Consider the following 20063-nt stretch of genomic DNA (forward strand, 5'->3'; position numbering starts at 1 on the left):
AGTCATAAACACTTTTCCGTTCAATCTTGTTACAAAGAGGAATATCACATGCATAAAGCAAAGAACTGGAGCAGACAGATTTCTTAAGTCAGTTTTGTCATTCGATTAAGACCTTCTATCATAGAATACCCCAATGCATATTTCGTAGTTTAATGAAATTCTTTGATCTAGAATTTTAATTGATGCCTTCACTGAAGATAAGATACAAACAGAATACAAACAAAAACCAGTGAATCTTGAATCATCATGAAATACAATTTCAAACCATCAACAAACTTTTAAACAATTTTTGAAGTATATATATATATATATATATATATATATATATATATATATATATTGTTGTGCACTTATTCAACTTTATTTAATTTGAATTTATATTAGTTTTCTGTATTTTAGTTTTTTTATTTTAAATGTAAATTAATAGAAGTCATATTAATTAAATATATTTTTACTCATACTTTTGTACCCTGTAATTTTATAGATCAAATTAATTTTTGAAGTTTATTTAATATGACTGATGGATTTTTGTTGTTGGCTTACATTAAGCTAAACTTTATTTTGATTCATTACTTTATGTGCCTTTGTTTAATTTCATTTGAATAAGCTTAAGCAAGTTCATTCTTCAATTAAATTAAGTTGATTTAAATTAAATTAAATTGTTGGCTTGTCAATTTCCAATCGTGAAGTTGTTCCGCAGTGACGTCATTACGTCGCGTGGCGTTTTGTTTACTGTTAGAGCGTGGAGGAGGGGGGTTCGCTAATGGAACGGATTTTTCGTAGTGTGCACAGCTTTTAGACGACAAATATTTTCACCTGGTGCTGACCGGTCTGGTGCTGGCGTCTTTTAACGTAGACGTGAATACGAGTTAAGAAGGAGGGCAGAATTAGTTAGCTGTAATGCGCGGTTCTGTATTCTGACTCTCTTTTCTAACCGACTTAGTATCCGCGGTGATTCTATCCTGGCGTCCTAACTTGCGAGCTGTTAGCACAGCTCTCCAGATAGAGAAACGGAGGGTCATTGTTGCGTCGTCGACTTGAGTTTTGTGTTTCTGGTTGTATAGCTGCTAGCTCAGAAGTTGTTGTCAGTGAGAACAAGTCTGTCGCTTGAACATTTCGCTGTGTGTTTAGTTGGTCAAGTAGCTTGCAGCAGCTGGTGCTTCAGCTCTTTGTCAGTGTGGAAGTGGCCCAGTTCATCAGGACATCTCGGTTTAACTGCTCCTTAATGGGTTGGGGTTATTTATTTGCTTTGCCATACAAGCTGCAATAAGCTTAGTGGTCGGTTTTCGGTTGAGGAAGACGGTGTCGGACAAAATGGTGTTAAGGAGCTACTGGAAATGTCGTCTTAAAAGCAGCTGTTTTCCTGCGCCTCGCTGGATACGGCCAGGGCTGGCAGCTTTGTTCTGGTTCTGTGTGACCCAGTTAGTGTGCGGTGCTGGGGCGCTTGGAGAGAATAAATTTGTGAGACAAAAGAATGCAGAGTTTGATGTGACCTATAATGACACGGTTAAAAGCTACAACCAGACCATCTATGCGTTCAATCACACCATCTCCAGAAATAAGGTGAGTTTCCTTCTTTGCATCTTAGAATATGGTGTCCAGGTAATGATTTGGTGATTTAATCCTTTCCTTGTTACTTTTGTTTGACTTTCAGACAGAGGGGGTGCGCGTGACTGTAGACGTGATGCAGCAGCATCTGGAGAGTCCTATTCTGTTTGTTATTCGGCAAAAGCAAGCTGTGATGTCTTTTCAAGTCCCCCTCATTCTCAGGGGCCTGTGAGTAATTCTCACTTTTCTAAGTTTATTAACTTTAAGATCATGGTACCCACATTTACTTTTTTTCACCAAAACAAAAAATAATTTGAAGACAGTGCACTCTTTAAGGACATCCACTTCATTTACAGAAATCCTCTCTGTAATTATGACTTCAGGTCATATGATGAAACACTGTAAACGCGACCTGTGCTTCTCATAAGTGTTTTTTTTTTTTTTTCAAAAGTCTTCACGAAGTCACCCTTGATCTGTCTGCTGTTTGTTGGTCTTCATGTTGTATTTTGTTTCCTAAATTTCTCTACTCTCTTTACAAGTAAGGTGATTTTTGAAGGCATTTGGATACACTGTTTTTTTATTTTAAGAATTTCAGTGTAACCATGTCAAACATTTTGGATTTTTAATAGTAGAAATCTTTTAAAACCCTCTTCTTTTAACTTCACAAATGTGCAGGACTGTGGTCTATTAGCCATAATCCTGAAACAATAATGTTAAGCTTGTGTTTGTGACATGACAAAAGGCAAGATAAGACATGAAAACCTCTGCAAAGGACTGTATTTTGTAAAAGGAAAACAGTTGGTTTCTCCTGCTAGAGATTAGTGTGCCCTCATGTAGTTTCAAGTAATGGGGGGACTTTGTGATGTGTTTGGAGTTCAGGACCTTTTCTGCCTCCCTCAGCAGTTTCCTTATTTGATCTTTGTCTTGTGCCTTTTGGTTGTGCAACATCAGAATTACCTTGTCGCCCTTTTGCTGTTGCGCCCTCATGGACAGACAATGTTCCAACGGCTCATTAACAAACTTTGAACTTTCAGTTCCTCCACTTGGAAGCCACCAGGACAGATATGAGGAACCTGTGTTACTGGAAATGAGAAACTTTAGAATATTTTCCTGTCTGTCATTGTACGATGTGGTTTGTGTGTTGTATGGGAATTTGCAACAAAGGTGGTTTTGGTTATCAATTATTTATCTACATACTATAAAACGTAATGATACACTATTGGAATATATCCTTTATTTCTCACTTAAAATGTCTTATCAGTTTGTAAAACAAAATACATTTATATTTACCTCAAAGCTGGTCTTTGAGGTAAATGGAAGCCGTGTTATCCTCTGTGTTTATCAGCACGTGTTCCTGTGCGTCTTGCCCTTCAGCTATCAGAGGAAGTACCCGTACAAACACGTGGGCAGAACCTTGTGCCAGCCTCCAACTCGAGCCGCATCCGAGACCCAGTACTTCTTTGTGGACGTGTCCACCCTGTCGAGCCAGGAGACAAACTTCCAGTTGCGAGTGAGCCGTGTGGAAAGTTTCACCCTGCAGTAAGCTATACGACTTAGATCTTAGCTCTATGTCTCAGTGTCAACAAACAGCTCCTGGTATGCCTGACATGCTATATTTAACTCGATTACAGGACAGACAGGAAATTCAGCTTCGCAGCATCACCTTCCCAACCTCAGGTAACCCAGCGTTGCGTTCGGAATAATGACTGTCGCTCTCCAAAATTATATTTACTGTAGTCATAGCAATGTCCTCAACAGATAAAGTATCAGCATGGGTGGAGTGAATGTAAGAAAAATAAAAACAAAAGACAGGAAGTTACATTTTGCAATGTAAGTTTCTGTCCTTGTGTGCCAAAGATTTCTAGTTTTTGGCACACACACACACACACACACAAAAAAACACTTCAAAAAAGTTTAATTTATGGTCAAGGAGGAATGGTAATCTCTACCATAAAAAGTAAAAAATACATTAAGAAGACTAAAACACTGAGCAGCTTCAGTGTAGTGATTCTGCTATCTAAGCAAATGTCTGAAATGTAAGTTAAATCTATATCTCCTGACTCTTCTCTTCTGAAACGATGGTCACATAAACCACACGTCACCACGACACCGCTCCCTCATGTCGCTAAAGTTAACTGTTAAAAATGTACTCCAAGCAACAAATTAAACTGTCCTTTTTCAATTATTATCAATTCATGGTTTATTTGGGCAGGAGTGTGGTTCTAAAAGGAAACATTTTGTTTGTCTCCTGTCATGCAAAAAGTAAAAGTTAATGGAACAGTTTAATTCATTTTACTGGTTTTGCAAAGTGCTGCTGCTGCTTTGTTTCTTTATTGTAGTGACGAACATAATAAGTCATACTGTATTGGTGGATGGTGCTTTCAGGTCTTTCCCATTAGTGTTCATCTTTAACTGTGTGATAGATGTGTAAGGCAGCACATGCAGGTCCAGTTGTTTCTGCTCTATATGGATTATTAGCTTTTGCCTGTTTTTGGTACATTTCTCAGGTTAGAATTGAAAATCTCAAAAGTACTTGTTCCATCTTCACAAATTAGAATCTGAGAAAAATCAGTTTCCAATTTCTTTGAACAAGTTACAGAAGCTTTTGCACGCTCATGCAAGTGATTATTTACAATTTTCTGCTACTTTACACATTTTTAATTGCTTGTCTTGTTGACCAAAATGTGTGACTTGGGTCTTTGTTGAATAGTCTCAACCTCCACAACATCTAAGCTTACGTTATACAGGTCATAACGTGCAAAATCCTGAAACATGTCATAATATTTAAAATATATTTATATTCATTTTCATTAGACTTTTATTTTTCTAAATCAATCCTGAATTGGCAATTTGCTCTCAGGTGAATCCTGACGTTCTCTAACATAGGTAAACATGTGAATCTTCACCAGTCTTCTGTGACTCTCCCCATCTATAAATCCAATCTTTAGTGGAACCTAAAAAGCATGTCTATTCCAAAACCTGGAAATTTCAGTTTCTGGGTTTACGTGCAAGACATAATTAAGCTGCATCTTCAACCAGACATGTAGTGCAATTGGATAAGAACACTTATTCTCTTTTTCAAAGTCATGTTAAAATGTTTTTGTATGATGGCATTTAGAAGGCCTGCTATTCACTGAGGCACATTATAAAATGTAATCTTACCAGCATGGATCAGGCTACAGCTCTTATATCAGATAACCACAGAGTGACTCCATTCATCTGCTCTCTAATTCTGGTTTATGTCTCCTTCTTTTCTCCCAGTTTTTTAAATATGTCTTTCCTGACGGGGTGGATACTGTCATCGTCAAAGTCAACTCAGACGTGAACTTCCCCTGCTCTGTCATGTCTGTCCAGGACATCCAGGTATATAGTTGGGGGCTGCCATGCGTTCTGTGTATTTTCTCTACCTCCTTTCTATGTTTTCCTTTTCACAGCAGACGCCGCCCTCTAATGTTTTCCATTTGTGTTTTTGACAGTTGTAGCATTTCTAGACCACTAGAGGTCACCATAGAGGCGCCTGCATAATTTTGTTTCACTTTTAACATTAATTTTATGTTATCAAAACAGTGAAAAACGTCTTTCTCAATGTTTTTTTCCCCGTTTCAATGTAATTGTCTTTTTAATGTAACATTTGAATGCAGGAAGCATTTGATTTTCTCATTCCTCTCCTTATAGTGTCCAGTCTATGACCTGGACAACAATGTGGCCTTTATTGGGATGTATCAGACTATGACAAAAAAAGGTGCCATCACTGTGCAGGTATTTGCTTTTTAACATTACACTAAATTCAACATCATTTTTCACCAACCATTGTGACAAAGATCACATAATATCTCTGTGTGTCGCTTTTTTTTTAATTCAGAGAAAGGATTTTCCTAGCAACAGTTTCTATGTAGTAGTAGTGGTGAAAACGGAGGACGAGGCATGCGGCGGCCCGCTGCGTTTCTACCCCTTGCAGCCTGATGAACTAATTGATGCTGGTAACCGCACCAAGGACCTGGACGTGGTGGTCTCACCTGCCATTAACTGTAAGCCACATATGATAATAAAGCAACGGTCACTTTTACACACCTGTTTATAGATTTTGTTGCACACAATCGCTAATGGAACGGCAACATGTTAAGATACGTTATTTAAACTACATTCAAGATCTTCGTCTTTTATCTTTGCTAGACAAAATACTGAGCATTGCTAAATAATAGTTAGAAGCGTGACAAGGAAGTGAAATGTCTCGTTGGCTTTAGATTGAGTGTGTGTGTTTTCCCTCACAGCTGAGAAGTATGTGATCGGCATGCTGTTCTGTCTGGGGATCTTCCTGTCGTTCTACGTGTTGACTCTGCTGGTTGCCTGCGTGGAAAACAAACGGTAACATTTTTCACTCGTTTCAGCTCCTGAAGCATCTGTTAATCAACTGCTTGATGAGTTCATAGAGATCTAAATCGCATTTTAAAAAGTTGGGCTCAAGTTTGAAATATATTTTTGGCTCAATCCTACGAAGAAGTAATTCATAGTTGATTAATTATTGCTACTTAACATTTGAGTGCCTTATTGTAACTCACAAATGAAAGTGGCCTAAAAATACACATAAAGGTACTGACTAAATCATAATTACTCGGCTTCCTCAGCATGTACTCTCTGAACTGCAGTAATGAAGGCTGCCTGAAAGACTTTATCAACATTCACATAGTTGACTTTAATAAGAAAATCAGAAGACACTGGGTGATGTCTGACAACTACTTGTCTCTTTCTAGATGTTGGTGTCTGTTTTCTTAGCTGTAATAATCTAACTCCTCTATTTCCCTAGATAGCCAGGAAGAGTTTACAGTTTTTTTCATAAGTGTCATGAGTTATATCTAAATATAGCAATTAGCTGTTGTAGTGACATAAACCTGATCAAAGACGTGAATTATTACCTGAAAGTCTCCAGTCATCACTTCTCGATGACTGAATCTGCACACAATGAAGGAAACTATGTTGAACACAATTTTAATGATTTTTGTTTTTCTTCAGAATGAAAAGGAGAGAAATGTTTCCGAACCCCCCTGACACGTCGCCTGCTGAGACAGGTAGCCAAGCAGCTAGCTGATCTCATTTTTTTAAAATTTTATTTATCTTATAAATAGATAGTTATCTGAAATATCTTAACCAATTTCTAAATTTTTCTTTTAAATATAGCACTGAATGTTATTGTTACTCATTGTGTCTTTGACCTTCTCTCCCTGTGCGCTTCAGCCTCCCTTCTTGGGAAGAACGGCGACGGTATAACGACACAGTCACTCTTATTGTGCACTTCCTGCTCTTTCTCACACTTGTTTGGCTTGTCTGAAGTCGCTCTGCATGCATTAGCTTGCACACCTAACCTCGACGGAGGTTAAGCATCCTCTGTTGAAAGGAAGCGCATGATTGGCTGCTGAGCTCTGTGAACTGTGCATTAGCACGACTGCAGCACGGTTCTAAGAGTTTCATTTTATGACCTCAAACAGATAAGGATGCAAGCTCTCCTCGGTGCTTTACAGGTTTGACCGATGGCTAATGCACATTATCAGGAGCTATTAAAATTATGACAATGCTGCAGATTTATGGAGACTACAGTTGAGATAAAGGATTCACGCTTATGCGTGTCTGGAGTTCAAAATTGCCTCTCGGTGTGTTTCTGTTTCTCATGATTTGCATGAGAAAGCCCACAATTCCTGCAGTTCATTGTCAATGCAGCATAAACTGTACCTTCTTTGTGCCATCTGTCACACACAGTGTTTGCACATCTGTTGTGTCTTGTGTGTTTTGGACTAACAGCTCATGTGCCATGTGTTAGCAGTGAGGGATATGGAGAAACTAACAACTATAGCAGTGCCAGTGTGTTTAATGTGTGAGATTTGTTTTAAAATAGTCTCTTCTGGCTTTTAAAATGTGCTTATCTTTGTCACAGGCAAAACTCCAGCCTCTCCGTATGAATATGGCTCCTTTGGTGAGTTGGAGGCTGATATCTGTTACTAATCTCTTAGCTTTTGTGGAGGTTGTTTAATCAACACATTTTCTTCTGCCAGCTGACAACGGCAGCACCCTGAGCTCCGAGGCCATCACTGACAGCGCCACATCAACGGACAACAACTATGGCTATTTGGGTATGAGCTCCAGCAGACACATCTGTTATTTTTCGCCTCATCATTCTCACCTTGAAGCATCTCGCCGTGGTGCGGCGAGCGGCCGGCTTCCCTGAGCACCTCGGGTCCCTCACTGCTGTTCTGTGTTTGTTCATCAGGACAGGAGCCTTTCAAACGCCGACCGTTCCTCAATCACCTTCACCACTTAGCCATCCGCATTGGTGACACCCTGCCGCACAGTTTCCCCAAATCACTCCCCAGATTTGCTCCAAACTAATCAGCACTATGCTAATCACACACCAGATTTTATATTTTATCTCCAGATATTTTGCCATGCAATGCAAATTAAATGAGAAGTGATTCAATGTACCAACGTAAATCCTTTTTTGAAAAATGTGTGATACATTTCAGCACTTGTGCATCAGTTTCCCGATACCTTTACGGATCCAATCACCAAATTGCTCACAGTCCAGATCCAGATGGCTAAGCTATCTCTTAATCACTCTTCTGTTCAGAACGATCATTGGACAGCGTCGCACGAAGCAGGCAGGAGTCTTTAAGTTCTGTGGAGGAGGACGACTACGACACGCTGGAGGATATCGACTCGGATAAAAACATTGTCCGCACCAAGGTACACATCATCAACACAAACATGCTGTAGATCAACAGAAAGTAGTGTGGAAGGAAAAACAACACATGGCTTTATTTCTTTCATTACAATCCCTCTTTACTCTAATACTCTTAAGTAAATCCAGTGCATGAATTGACCTTTTAAAATTTAACCAAAGTAAAAATAATCAGCAGGAGTGCAATTCATTTTCACTAGTTTGTTAGAGAACAGAAAGATGGAGTCAGTTAGTTAGATTAAAGCATGTTCATGGCCCAGATCTGAATTCAGTTGAAACTTTGTAAGACTTGAATCTGGTGTTCACTGATGTTCACCATCAAATCTGACTGAGTTTGTCTTTCTGTGTTGCCTCTTTTCCCTCCTGATGACTTCTGATTCATTCTCCTTATCACAGAAGTACCTGTGTGTGTCTGACCTGGCTCGCAAAGACAAAAGGATCCTCAGCAAGAAATACCAAATCTACTTCTGGTGAGTTCACCGCTCAGATCGCTGGTAGTGCATCAAGTCCTTGAATCAGCCACGACTGTTAAGAAGCAAAAGTTTCTTACACTATGGACATCCTCAGGACATTTTCACAAGGCAAGGACCCTTAGAGAGGATCTGGCACATGTTGATATTACAGGTGCAACTAGCAATTATTTTAGTAATAACTTTCTGTGACTATTAGATTTTTCTGATAGGGACAGTTTCGGCTTAATTATTACTCTGTATTATTTCAGCAAATGGCCTTTTGAGCCTTTATACCCCAGTTAACCAATAATTAGTTACTAAATTGGTTGATTATTTCAGTAATTGATTAATCACAATTGAAATGATTAATAGTTTCAGCCCTGGTTGATGTAATTGGACGAGGGTAAAAAGAGCTCCTTGTATAGATCAATTATTTAACAGTTTCATCCATGACACTTTGGTCACCATGGCTACCTCGTTAACATTTCATAGATCAAAATGTAGACTGATAATTAGCATCACGTTCTAATAATTATTCTCTCCTCAGGAATATTGCCACTATCGCGGTGTTCTACGCGCTGCCGGTCATCCAGCTGGTCATCACATATCAGACGGTGCGGTGGTGATAAACAAACATGGCTGCTCAAACGGCCTTCGAAACATTCTCATGGTGATTTCATGTTTGGCCTCAGGTTGTAAATGTGACAGGAAACCAGGACATCTGCTACTACAACTTCCTGTGTGCTCACCCTTTGGGAGCTCTGAGGTGTGTGTTTATTCTTGCTGCCACTGTTGCAGCAGTAATACACACGCTCAGCTGGCTGTGTTAAACCTTGTGTGTGCAGTGCGTTCAACAACATCCTCAGTAACCTTGGATACGTGATGCTGGGACTCCTCTTCCTCCTCATTGTCTTCAAGAGAGACGTCACACACAGTCGAGCGTTGCTTCGCAACGACCTCAACGCTCTGGTGAGGCGCCTGCCACCAAACTGATTCTTGATGCAGGGAACTGTTTGTTGACGCTCTAAGCTCTACTTCTTCCATCCTGAGGTTCTGTTTAATATTGTAGCACAACAGGTGACATGTTATTAATGTCACTTCCTGTCAAACAGGTAATATCTGAGCTGAAATAGTCGTTTCAACACGTTTTCTGTTTCTTCTGCAGGAGTGCGGCATCCCGAAGCACTTCGGTGTGTATTATGCCATGGGAACTGCTCTGATGATGGAGGGCTTGCTCAGTGCGTGCTATCATGTCTGTCCCAACTACACTAACTTCCAGTTTGGTGAGACATGAGGATTTATTGTTGCTATTTCATGTTTGTTTTCTCTAGATCCCGCCACACACAGTGATTGTAAATTATTGAAAGTTGACAATAAGTCTGATAAAGAAATATTACCAGTTCCAACTCCTGACTTGCCGTGTGTGTCTGAGTGAGATGGATTTATTCAGCTTATCGGCAAAAACTGGTTGATTTGTGGTTTAGTCACAGTTTAGTAGGAAGATTAAGTCTGCAGGTTTACTTTAAGAAAACATTTGAACAATCAGTTGCATTTTAAGCCATGTCCAGTATTTTAATTGGTTAAAAAAAAAAACAAAACAAAAAAAAAACGGTGTCAATATTTTCCAGACACGTCCTTCATGTACATGATCGCCGGGCTGTGCATGCTGAAGCTCTACCAGAAGAGACACCCCGACATCAACGCCAGTGCCTACACCGCCTACGCCTGCCTGGCTGCGGTCATCTTTTTCTCTGTGCTGGGAGTGGTACGCTCACAAACACACGCACCTCATACGAGCTGCGGCGAAGCTCTTGTTAATTGTGTGCAGCAGCGCTGTTTAATGATTATTGTGGGTTGTTGTAGAATTGCATTTGTTGTTTTGTTTCTTTGCAGGTGTTTGGGAGAGGAAACATGGTGTTCTGGATCGTTTTTTCCGTGATCCACATTCTGGCCACTCTGCTCCTTAGCACACAGCTCTACTACATGGGCCGATGGCGACTTGGTAGGATCACAGCAAGAAACCAAACGCACTTGATTCAAGATCAGTGAAATTTAGTCTTTTTAAATTGATCATAACCAGTTTTAGGGTTTCCTTTTATTTTTATTTAACATGTTCAAACATTAAATACCTTCAGGTAAAAAGTGCAACAGCAGATTTAATATTTTGAGTAAAGGCTTGTTTGACACTGCTGCTTTTAATGATAATATCTATTCCTATAACTTCACATTTTATCACTCCATCATAAACTTCAGAGCATTTCATTAAGATTTTACGTGATTGAAGTTGTTGAAGGTGAACCTCTGTTTTACTTTTCAACAGTCTCCAGCTGGTTTAGTTGAATCCTTCTATTCCGTTTTCTCTTGCCAGTTTTGCTCTCATCTGACTTCAGCATCTTTATTCGTGTTTCCCGTGTAATGTGGGACTTCTAGCTTTCTCCCAGCATTTGCTTTCTGTTTTACACTCTTCCATTAAAAAAAGAAAAAAAAAAAGATTCATGGAGTGAACAGTTAACAGTTGCTGGCAGATTTTTTTTTTTTTAACCTGAGCCGTGGCTCTCTGCAGCTCCTCCAAAGTTACCTTTGCCCCCTTGAATGCCTCTGATCAGTGATCTCAGTGAAGTTTGTGATCCAGCGTGTCAAAGTCCCTGTGCCACACTTTGTGAGCCACATGTAGGATTACGTTGAGGTCGGGCAAAGGTTTCATTCTGACACTTGAAGTACGTAATCAAAGGTCATTTGATTAGTTCTAATGTGTTTGCATTGCATAATACACAGCTGTGTTTTGGGGGTTTTTTTCTTCAGCAAACTAAACATTGAAAATTGTCACCCAATAATCAGTTATTTTTCCTCAACTAAATACAGTAAAACTTCTTATTTTTTTTTACATTTCATTCTCTTACCTGTTTGTAATTTTGTCCACTAGATGCTGGTATCATGCGCCGGATTGTCTATGTGATCTACACAGATTGCATCAGACAGTGCAGTGGACCCATGTACATTGTGAGTTGAGATCTAAAGACAGCAAAAAAAAATCACATTAACAATTAAAGATAGTTGGATTTATTAATGACCTCTGGACTGACCAGTTGGTAAATGTTGGCACCTTCCCCCCTCTCTCTTTGCCTTCCAGGACCGTATGGTGCTACTTGTGATGGGTAATATAGTCAACTGGTCTCTGTAAGTAAACACACCGTGTCTGACTTTGATCAAGCGCTGTAATCTGGAGCTTCATCCGGATTGGCTGTTTGCTCTCCGCAGCGCTGCCTACGGCCTCATAGAGCGACCCAATGACTTCGCCTCATACCTGCTGGCCATCGCCATCTGCAACCTGCTGCTCTACTTTGCCTTCTACATCATTATGAAGGTGTGTGTGTGTGTGGATTAACGCAGCCAGCGTCAGATGTCAAGATTATATTTGATTATTGTCCCTTTTGTTGTCGCTTCAGCTCCGGAGTGGTGAGAGAATCAAGTGTCTGCCGGTGGTGTGTATTCTCTTCACAGCGGTGGTCTGGGGCTTTGCACTCTACTTCTTTTTCCAGGGCCTCAGCACCTGGCAGGTCAGCAACACACCGATCAGATTATTTATGTATGATTGAATAAAACGTACTCTAGAAGGGCTACAAATGTCTAATTGCTTTTAGGGCTGCGACTATTGATTATCTTAGAAATCGATTATTCTGTCAAATATTTTCACATTTAATCAGATAAAAAAAAATTAGCACTGCAGATTATATGTTAAACCACTTAGGCTTTTTATACAATATTAGGAATACAAATAAACAATTTATTTCCTTTTTAAAATAGCAAAATTAACATTTTATTGGCTAAAATCCTGTTGTACGCTTGATTATTTGTAGCAAAGAAAAAATGCTTCTAACATCGTAGTGATGCGGCTCAACTCTGCATCGGTACAGTGCAGAGCTGAACTGTTGACTATAGATAAGCCGATTAATAATTTATATCCAACACTGATAGGTTTTTCTCAACAGAACTTGAAATACATGAAATGTTTACGACTTTAATTCTGTAAACATATTTACAGACAAAGGAGTTTTTTTTTTTTTTTTTTAAATATTAAATCCACAATGTAAATTATTTTGTACAGTTTTGGATTAACTTCTGCTTCAAATATGTTGTTTTTTCAGCAAATAGCCTTTTTTTGAGTTTGTATTAACCAGTTAACGATTAATCGACTGCTCATTTAGTTGACGTTTATTTCCATAATCGATTCACCAATCCTAGTCGCTTTCTTTCCCGCTGCAGAAAACTCCAGCAGAGTCTCGCGAGCACAACAGGGACTGCATCCTGCTGTCGTTCTTTGACGACCACGACATTTGGCATTTCCTGTCCTCCATCGCTATGTTTGGATCCTTCCTGGTATGGTTTTGTTTCTTGTTTCTAATCAGGACAAAATAGTGATGGTTTGAAGCCAGTGCAGCACTCGACACATGTTGGAGTTGGAATCCCTCTTGTCTTGCCCTCGTAGGTCCTCCTGACCATGGACGACGACCTCGACACTGTTCAGAGGGACAAGATCTACGTCTTCTGAATCTGTCGGGTCTTCTTTGAGAAGCTCAGCTCATCCTTTCTGCCTTATCACCTGTTTTCTCTCTGTTGGCATCTTGTCCATGTTTGGAAAAAGAAACAGCCAGTGGCCTGATGCTCCTCAGGCGGTCGGTGAGCATGTCTCCGCCTGTCGGAGCCAGGCGGGGGACACTCGCGTGCCAATCCATAGCTGGGTCAACATGGAGTGGTCCTGAAGCGTCTTGTCCTCCTGCTGCTATCATCGATGTTACTGTCGCTCTGCGTGTTTACGTGCTGCTGCTGATGAAGACGACAATGCAAACACTGAACTCTTTTCCTCCATTCTTTTTATATATGGTCCTCATTATGGTCAAAATAACAGAAAACGATGCATTTTGTATGCTGTGTGTTTCTGCAGGGTTGTGTGTGTTTACAAACCGGGGGAGCGCGAGTCACGTCCAATCTGCCAGTGGCCTTCTGTGTTTCTAATCACATCAGTCACACACTGTGCTCGGATTGGTCAGCTTGTTAAAACTAGCCGTCCTTAAATGATTGTATTTACTATTTGACTGCCCTGCGTGTGTGTGTGACTGCGGAGCCGATTTTTTTGCACTGTTCTGTACGAAAAGTAGATTTTATTGTCCAGCATTCCAATGAGTGGTTACTAAATAAAAGGTTCTTTTTCACAAATGGGACTGTTTTCATCTGTTGTCTTAACTATTCCTTCTCTTTGAATTTACCCATATTTTCTCATTGCAACCACAAACTTTAATGTACTACATTGGGAATTTATGTGATGAAGCAACACAAAGTAGAACATGAGTAGATGGAAAATGGTTCAAGATTTTCATAGTGCTTTAAAGATAAAACTCTTAAAATGTGTGGCGCATCTACGTATTCAAGTCCATCAACTTTACACGTATACAGACCGAAAAATATGTCTGACGGCAAAAGCTGTCAGATTGGATCAGATGACAGCAATTTTCTTTACATCTAATATTGCTCTGGACTTTGACTAAGCCATTTTAACACGACTTTTATCTAAACAGTCCATTGCAACTTTAGCTGCATGTCAAGTGTTGGTTGAACCTCAAATATAATTTTAGTTTGTTTTTCCTCAAAGGATAAATGTGTTTAGTGCCCCATTAGTGGTTCTCCGGTCAGACTCTCACCTGAGCCATGGACTTCTGGCAGCTCCTCCAGAGCCACCATGCCATCTCTGGTTTCTGCAAGAGTTTCTGCTGTTCCTGGGTTTATCCCAATACATTTTTTTAGTTGTAATGTGAAGGAGTATGAATCATTTCTATAGGTGTGGGCAAACGAAAATTGATAAAAATTACATTTATTAAAAAATACAATATTTACACAAGACATGCACAAAATATGAGTTTGCAGCAGTTACTGTAAACACCGAAGAGAGCTAGTAAATGTATTGTTCTGCAAAAGTTGAAATGGCTAAAAACCTTTAAATAAGTGCTTTACAAAAACCAGTGGTATAAAGACACCTGTAACCTGCACATGGTTTTAGAAGAAATCATGTCTGGACCTGACTTATTGAACCAGCCTGAGTTTACAACATCCGGAGAAGGAGTTACATCCCTGAAGATCTTTATTCTGAAAGCTTAAACGTCCTTGTAAACATCACTTGCTGATCTGTCACAGTGTCACTCATGACCCAAAGTCCACAGAACTGCTGGTTACGACCTCAGTAGTGATAGACTCTGATCTGGTTGTTGTCGTCCAGGCCCAGCTGGATCAGTCTGTTAGAGGAAGCAGCTCGGTAGCGAGTGAACAGAGGTCTGGAGGGCGGAGTTAAAGACGACACCAGGTGAAGATGACAACACTTTTTTTCTTTCTTAAAGGGAATCTGAAAATGTTAAAAGCTCTTTGATTTGTTTCTCTTTAATAATTACATTTATTTCAGGTAAAAATATTCGACCACTAAAAAGCAAAGTGTTTTCTGCAGGAAGGATACATGCTGGGGTCTTTGCTCCGCATGTTCAGCCACTTCTTGTTACTGTCAATCAGCCCCTGCAGTCTCTGACCGTCCAGCTCCACTGATTTCTGCATCGCCTGATGGTTGCGGCTGTGCTGACTAACACACACACACACACGGAAACACACACTTTAGCTCACTGTCAGGCAGTAATAATCAACCGTTTGACCAAAAGCAAAAGGCGTCTGTACCTGATGGGAGTGTATGATGGATAAGACGGGACGGTTCTCACGCTGCTGGAGGCGACCGGGTCAGCAGCTGCTCCTGCAGAACAGAAGAACTGCTCAGAACCAGCAGGAGGGACTAACCGAGCCCAGATGTCCAGCTTTTAATTTGACCTTTGACCTACCAGGGAATATCTGGCTCCACCTGCTGTTCATGAAGTCTCCTGGGGCAATCAGCCCGCTGCTGATGGGGGTGCTGAACAGAGGGGGCGCTGCAGAGCCACTCCACAGCCTCTCAGACAGAGGCGGCTCTAAAGAGCTGGGGGCCAGGCCGGGCCCCTGCGGGAAAACGAGCGCTGAGGCGGGAGCTGGCCCCCACGCCTCTGTACCAAACCGCTGAGGCAGCGGCACGGAGAAGGAGGGGTAGAGTGGGCTGCTCTCCCTCTGGGTCAACGAGCCCAGAGCGGTCAGAACGCTGTCCAGCTGGGCTGAGATGTGCTGCAGCGACTCAGCTAACTCCTTGACTTTGGCTGGGATGATGGGATGATCTCCTGATGAAGGGAGGAAACAGAAGCTCTATCAGCATGGTAACACGCAGGACAGAAATAAAACAATAAGCTGATTGTTATAGTTTTTTTCTACCTCATACATGTTTTTATTCCAGCAGCACCGTCGGCTGTTGCAAACGTTTGCGTTTCCTTAGACAGAAAACTTTGCACCAGTGACTGAATTTGAATCTGTTTTAATTATAAATGATGCATTTCTATATAATGATCAAATGAACTGAACTCATGAAAATAAACTATTAGAATTCACGATTCATATTAAAGCATAAAGAAAAGAGCAAATGAACGCTCCAACCCTGGAGGTGAACGAACCAGAGATCCGTCCTGGACACGTCGATATTCAAATATTGCACCACTACAACAGGAAGTTACACGAGCACAGCCTTCGCATTTTCAAAATAATCCACCAAGACCGACTACATTTGCTGGAAATACTCATTATACTAATGGATATATGGGTATATTTATACATACATGCTGTCAGCATGGATCGGCTGCATAAACACAAAACATGTGGGTTTAATTCTGAAGCCTATTAAGTCACGTTCTCTTGCTCTTGTTGCAGTAAGAGCGTCAATCAAGGCAGACAATGAGAGAGCAACGAAGGGAAAAAATATTCATTTTGGAAGTTAAGAATGGTGTGTTTATACTGTTTTTATGATGCAAACGACTCTAAACTGCCTTGTCATTGTGAAGCGTTGCCATGTGTGTGTTACCTGTCCCGTCCTGCGGCTCCACGGGGCTGCTGGTGTCTGACCTGGTCAGGTCAAACGTCACCTTCCTGTCAGGAAGCTGAGACGAATCCTCAAACATGGCCTGAAGGAACACGGCAACAAACACGCCTGCTGTTGACTATGTGATTGGACTCATGCTACTAGATGATAAAATGTGCAAGATATTCCAGATTAAAAAGTGAGATTTATGACCCAAATATTTCATTTTCAATCTTTCATTGAATTAGCTAAGAATAATTACGTATATAATAAGCAGAGGAGGAGATTTGTTTCGTGTTTTTTTTTTTTGTTTGTTTCCTGACCTCGTCAGCCATGGAGCTCTCCAGCTGCTGCAGCTGCTCCTCCTTCCTCCGCAGGAGGGAGTTTCCTCTCTGAACTGTCCGCTGAAGCTCCGCCACATCTCTGGCCTCCTGACAAAGCCAGAGACACCAGTCGGTATTCAGTGGCGCATTTCTCAGAAATCAGCCCGTTGTTTGAGGCGTTTACAAGAGGAGTGCGGGGGGGGGAGGTTATACGCCATCCTGCACCTGCTGGATGCTCCGCATCCTCTCCTCACTGGGTTCTCTGAGGCCGGGGTCCTGGGTGCTGCTCGTCTGGGCTGCCCGCAGAGCTGCCTGCCTCTCCATCAGCCGGCTGTTCTCACGCTCCAGGAACTGCTTGGTCTTCTGGATGGAGGCGCCGTGTGAGGAGACGTACTGACGCAGCCTGGGAACGATTTGATCACGGTTGTTTTGCGCTTTCAGCAAATCATCGGTTTGACGCTCTGGGTTTCGTTCCTCCTTACTCGTTGATGCTGCACTGGCTGTCGGCTACGGGGGACAGAGGCGAGTCCAACTCGTCCGCCTGGAGCGATGAGTCTATCCTGTCATCAGAGGGCGCTGTCGCTTTCTCTGCTTCCTTCTTGTTCTGCTCTGATTGGGGCAAAGTTCTTCCATCTTCAGCTTGTTCCAGCTCACTGAAAAAATAAAAATAAAAATAATTATCTTTAATGTTGAGATTTTTGTTTTAAGGAGTTACTTTTTAGATGTTGTCTTTTTACATTTGTTTTATTTCTTTCATGTAAACCAGCAGTTGTAATTTTGCGTGTCAAACTCGAGGCCCGTGGTCCAAATCCGGCCCAGAACAGCTATTTATGGGTCACTCAAGATTCTAGAGAGGCGCATAAATAAAACATCAAGATAACTGATGTGCGCTTAAATATTATTTCATCAGTCAAATCGAATCAGATTTTATTTGTGTAATATCAAATAACGTCAATGTGAAAACATGTGTATCAATACATTCTGCCATAATGTATTACGACAGGACTCATTTTCATGCGCCCTGAAATGAAAATGAGTTTGACACCCTGATCTGTACCGACCTGACTCTGCAGGTGAGGCGGTCACATCTCTCCTGCAGCAGCGCCACCTTGCGCTCCAGCCGCTCCCTGTCCTCCCGCGCCGTCCTGCTCTCCTCCCTGGCTTTGTCTCGCTCTTCTCTCATCCTGTAACTCTGGTCCTTGGCCTCGTCCCTCTCCTCCCTGGCTCTGTGTGAGAGCTCTCGGGCCTGTGCCACCTCCTCCCTCAGCCTCTGCAGCTCCTGGCTCAGCTGGTCTCTTTCCCGGACCAGCCGAGGGAGAGCCTGGAGAGACACGTGCGAACGCACAGTCGGTGGACGGCACAAAAAACGAAAGAAATTGGTGAGAAAAACCCGCACCTCTAACTGCCGGTCTAAGTCTTCCTCGTCTTCGCCGAGTTTCTTCCTCCTCCGATTAAGATCTGCAGCCTGACAGGAGGAGGATATGATCAGCTCGTGTAGTTAGGATTTAGGATTTGTTAAGAGAACACACAGTGCTTTGCAAGAGTATTCATACCCTGGAAACTTTAAACATTTTGTTTCATCACAACCACCAACTTCAGGTTTTTTACATTAAGTCTAACAAACCTCAGAGGATGGCTGCTTTTTTGTTTTATCCACAAAAGCAACCAATTGTGTTGTCTTACAGTGTGTTAAAATGGTCTAGTTAAAGTCCAGATCCGAATCCAACTGGGAAACTGTAGTCTTTTGAAAGCTATGTCTTATATTCTGTCCACATTACAATTATCCACTGTTGTTTGGTAGTTCCTTGCAAAAATACAAAATCTTACAAAAGTATTTTTTGTTTAGTTTCTAGTTCAATTATCTTAGTACACTTAAATAAGACAAAACTAACAAGTAATTTTTCAGCAACAAATGGAAGTTTGATTTAAGTAAATAATTCATGAATATTGATTTTAAAAAGTACCAGCTCCACTGGCAGATCTTTGCCTTTATAATAGATTTTTTCCCAAAAATTCAATAGAGAAGAATTACTGACTAAAAACAAGCTCCTACGTCTTCCTGAAAAGTTAATTTAAATAAGTAAGATGTTGTGTTTTTGCAGTGTTTATCACATAAAAATCACAGAAAACACAAAGATATTAGTGGTTGTGAAGTAACACAACATGTTGAGATCAACATGAATGTGTCTGCAAAGCTCTGTGTTTTACTAGAGGAAAACCTTAGTCTGCAGCAGGACTTCCAGGCTCTGCAGCTCTTTCTGCCTCAGCTCCAATTTATCAGCTTGATCCCTCAGCTCTGATTCCTGCAGGAGAAAATAAGACGATTGCATTGTTTGGGAATCGTTTGAACAGCATGATAAATCCCGGCAGAGCCATGCGCCTGCATCTCGACTAACCTTGCGGGAATGAGCCAGCTGCGTCTTCTGTATCTGTCCATCGAGCTGCAGGCGGAGTCTGTCCAGCTGGAGGTCATGTGACGCCTGGAGGCGAGCCCTGTCCTCCTGTAGCGTGTGCAACAAGCGCTCCCTCTGGGCGGTCTCCTGCAACACAAGCATGTAGACGTACCGTCAAGAATCACCTGGAAGCAAACACGAGGATCTTATTTTTCCCCAGGATATTTGAAAAAACATTCCTTAGTTGTACGTCAGAATTGGCCTCGGTTTTAAATCAGAATTTGTTCCGAAGTCTGACCTCGTCCAGATATTTCTCTCTGAGGCCGTTCATCTCTCTCCGGTGGTCGTCCTTCAGCTGCTCCAGCTTCCTCTCGTGTTCGCGCTGCACCTCGTCCCGCACTTCCTGCAGCACATCGCTCAGCTGCGCACAAACAAGCACAAAAGCTTACTTAGATGATGCTGATGACATTAGGTGTGTGTGCGTATGTGTGTGTGTGCTTTTCCTAACCTCTCTGTGGTACTCTGCCAGCTGCTGTTCAGGTCGGGGACTCACTATCAGCTCCTTCCTCCTCTCGGAAATGTTGACCTTTATACAGACAAAAAGTTTTAAACACAAACTGATCTCTCTTTATTTTGCCAGAAAAGTCCATAAAAACA

At 41.3% G+C, this 20063-nt stretch overlaps 2 protein-coding genes across 6 annotated transcripts in view; one reads left to right on the forward strand and one right to left on the reverse strand.

Moving 5' to 3' along the window:
• Window positions 1–725: 725 nt before the first annotated feature.
• Window positions 726–13941, forward strand: sidt2 (SID1 transmembrane family, member 2). 3 transcript variants are annotated; one of them, XM_007575960.2, is made up of 27 exons: window positions 726–1563; window positions 1655–1776; window positions 2923–3087; window positions 3180–3225; window positions 4810–4911; window positions 5224–5307; window positions 5411–5576; window positions 5820–5913; window positions 6559–6614; window positions 6781–6807; window positions 7475–7513; window positions 7593–7670; window positions 7808–7870; window positions 8165–8280; window positions 8672–8745; window positions 9275–9341; window positions 9420–9493; window positions 9573–9696; window positions 9893–10010; window positions 10356–10492; window positions 10621–10729; window positions 11651–11727; window positions 11858–11904; window positions 11986–12091; window positions 12174–12284; window positions 12991–13104; window positions 13214–13941. In XM_007575960.2, exons 1-27 carry the CDS (start codon window positions 1315–1317, stop codon window positions 13274–13276), a joined length of 2628 nt encoding a protein of 875 aa, XP_007576022.1. In that variant the 5' UTR covers window positions 726–1314; the 3' UTR covers window positions 13277–13941. The 3 variants fall into 3 exon arrangements, with proteins under 3 accessions (XP_007576022.1, XP_007576023.1, XP_007576024.1); XM_007575961.2 differs by lacking the exon at window positions 6781–6807; XM_007575962.2 differs by lacking the exon at window positions 7808–7870 and having other exon boundaries at window positions 727–1563.
• Window positions 13942–14578: 637 nt separating this feature from the next.
• Window positions 14579–20063, reverse strand: part of cep164 (centrosomal protein 164) — a 14222-nt gene continuing 8737 nt past the window's right edge. For all 3 annotated transcript variants that reach the window (XM_007575963.2, XM_016662862.1, XM_016662861.1), the window contains exons 14-27: window positions 19915–19992; window positions 19705–19827; window positions 19410–19553; window positions 19233–19316; window positions 18410–18478; window positions 18075–18334; window positions 17496–17666; window positions 17239–17416; window positions 17014–17121; window positions 16694–16793; window positions 15597–15962; window positions 15439–15511; window positions 15227–15346; window positions 14579–15050 (exon numbers count right to left, since the gene is read on the reverse strand). In XM_007575963.2, the coding sequence (XP_007576025.1) occupies window positions 14957–15050; window positions 15227–15346; window positions 15439–15511; window positions 15597–15962; window positions 16694–16793; window positions 17014–17121; window positions 17239–17416; window positions 17496–17666; window positions 18075–18334; window positions 18410–18478; window positions 19233–19316; window positions 19410–19553; window positions 19705–19827; window positions 19915–19992 (1968 nt within the window). In that variant the 3' untranslated portion in view covers window positions 14579–14956. The remainder of the gene's footprint in view (window positions 15051–15226; window positions 15347–15438; window positions 15512–15596; window positions 15963–16693; window positions 16794–17013; window positions 17122–17238; window positions 17417–17495; window positions 17667–18074; window positions 18335–18409; window positions 18479–19232; window positions 19317–19409; window positions 19554–19704; window positions 19828–19914; window positions 19993–20063) is intronic.

This window comes from Poecilia formosa, unplaced genomic scaffold (genome assembly GCF_000485575.1).
Source record: "Poecilia formosa unplaced genomic scaffold, Poecilia_formosa-5.1.2 Scaffold393, whole genome shotgun sequence".
In the NCBI taxonomy this organism is placed as follows: domain Eukaryota; kingdom Metazoa; phylum Chordata; class Actinopteri; order Cyprinodontiformes; family Poeciliidae; genus Poecilia; species Poecilia formosa.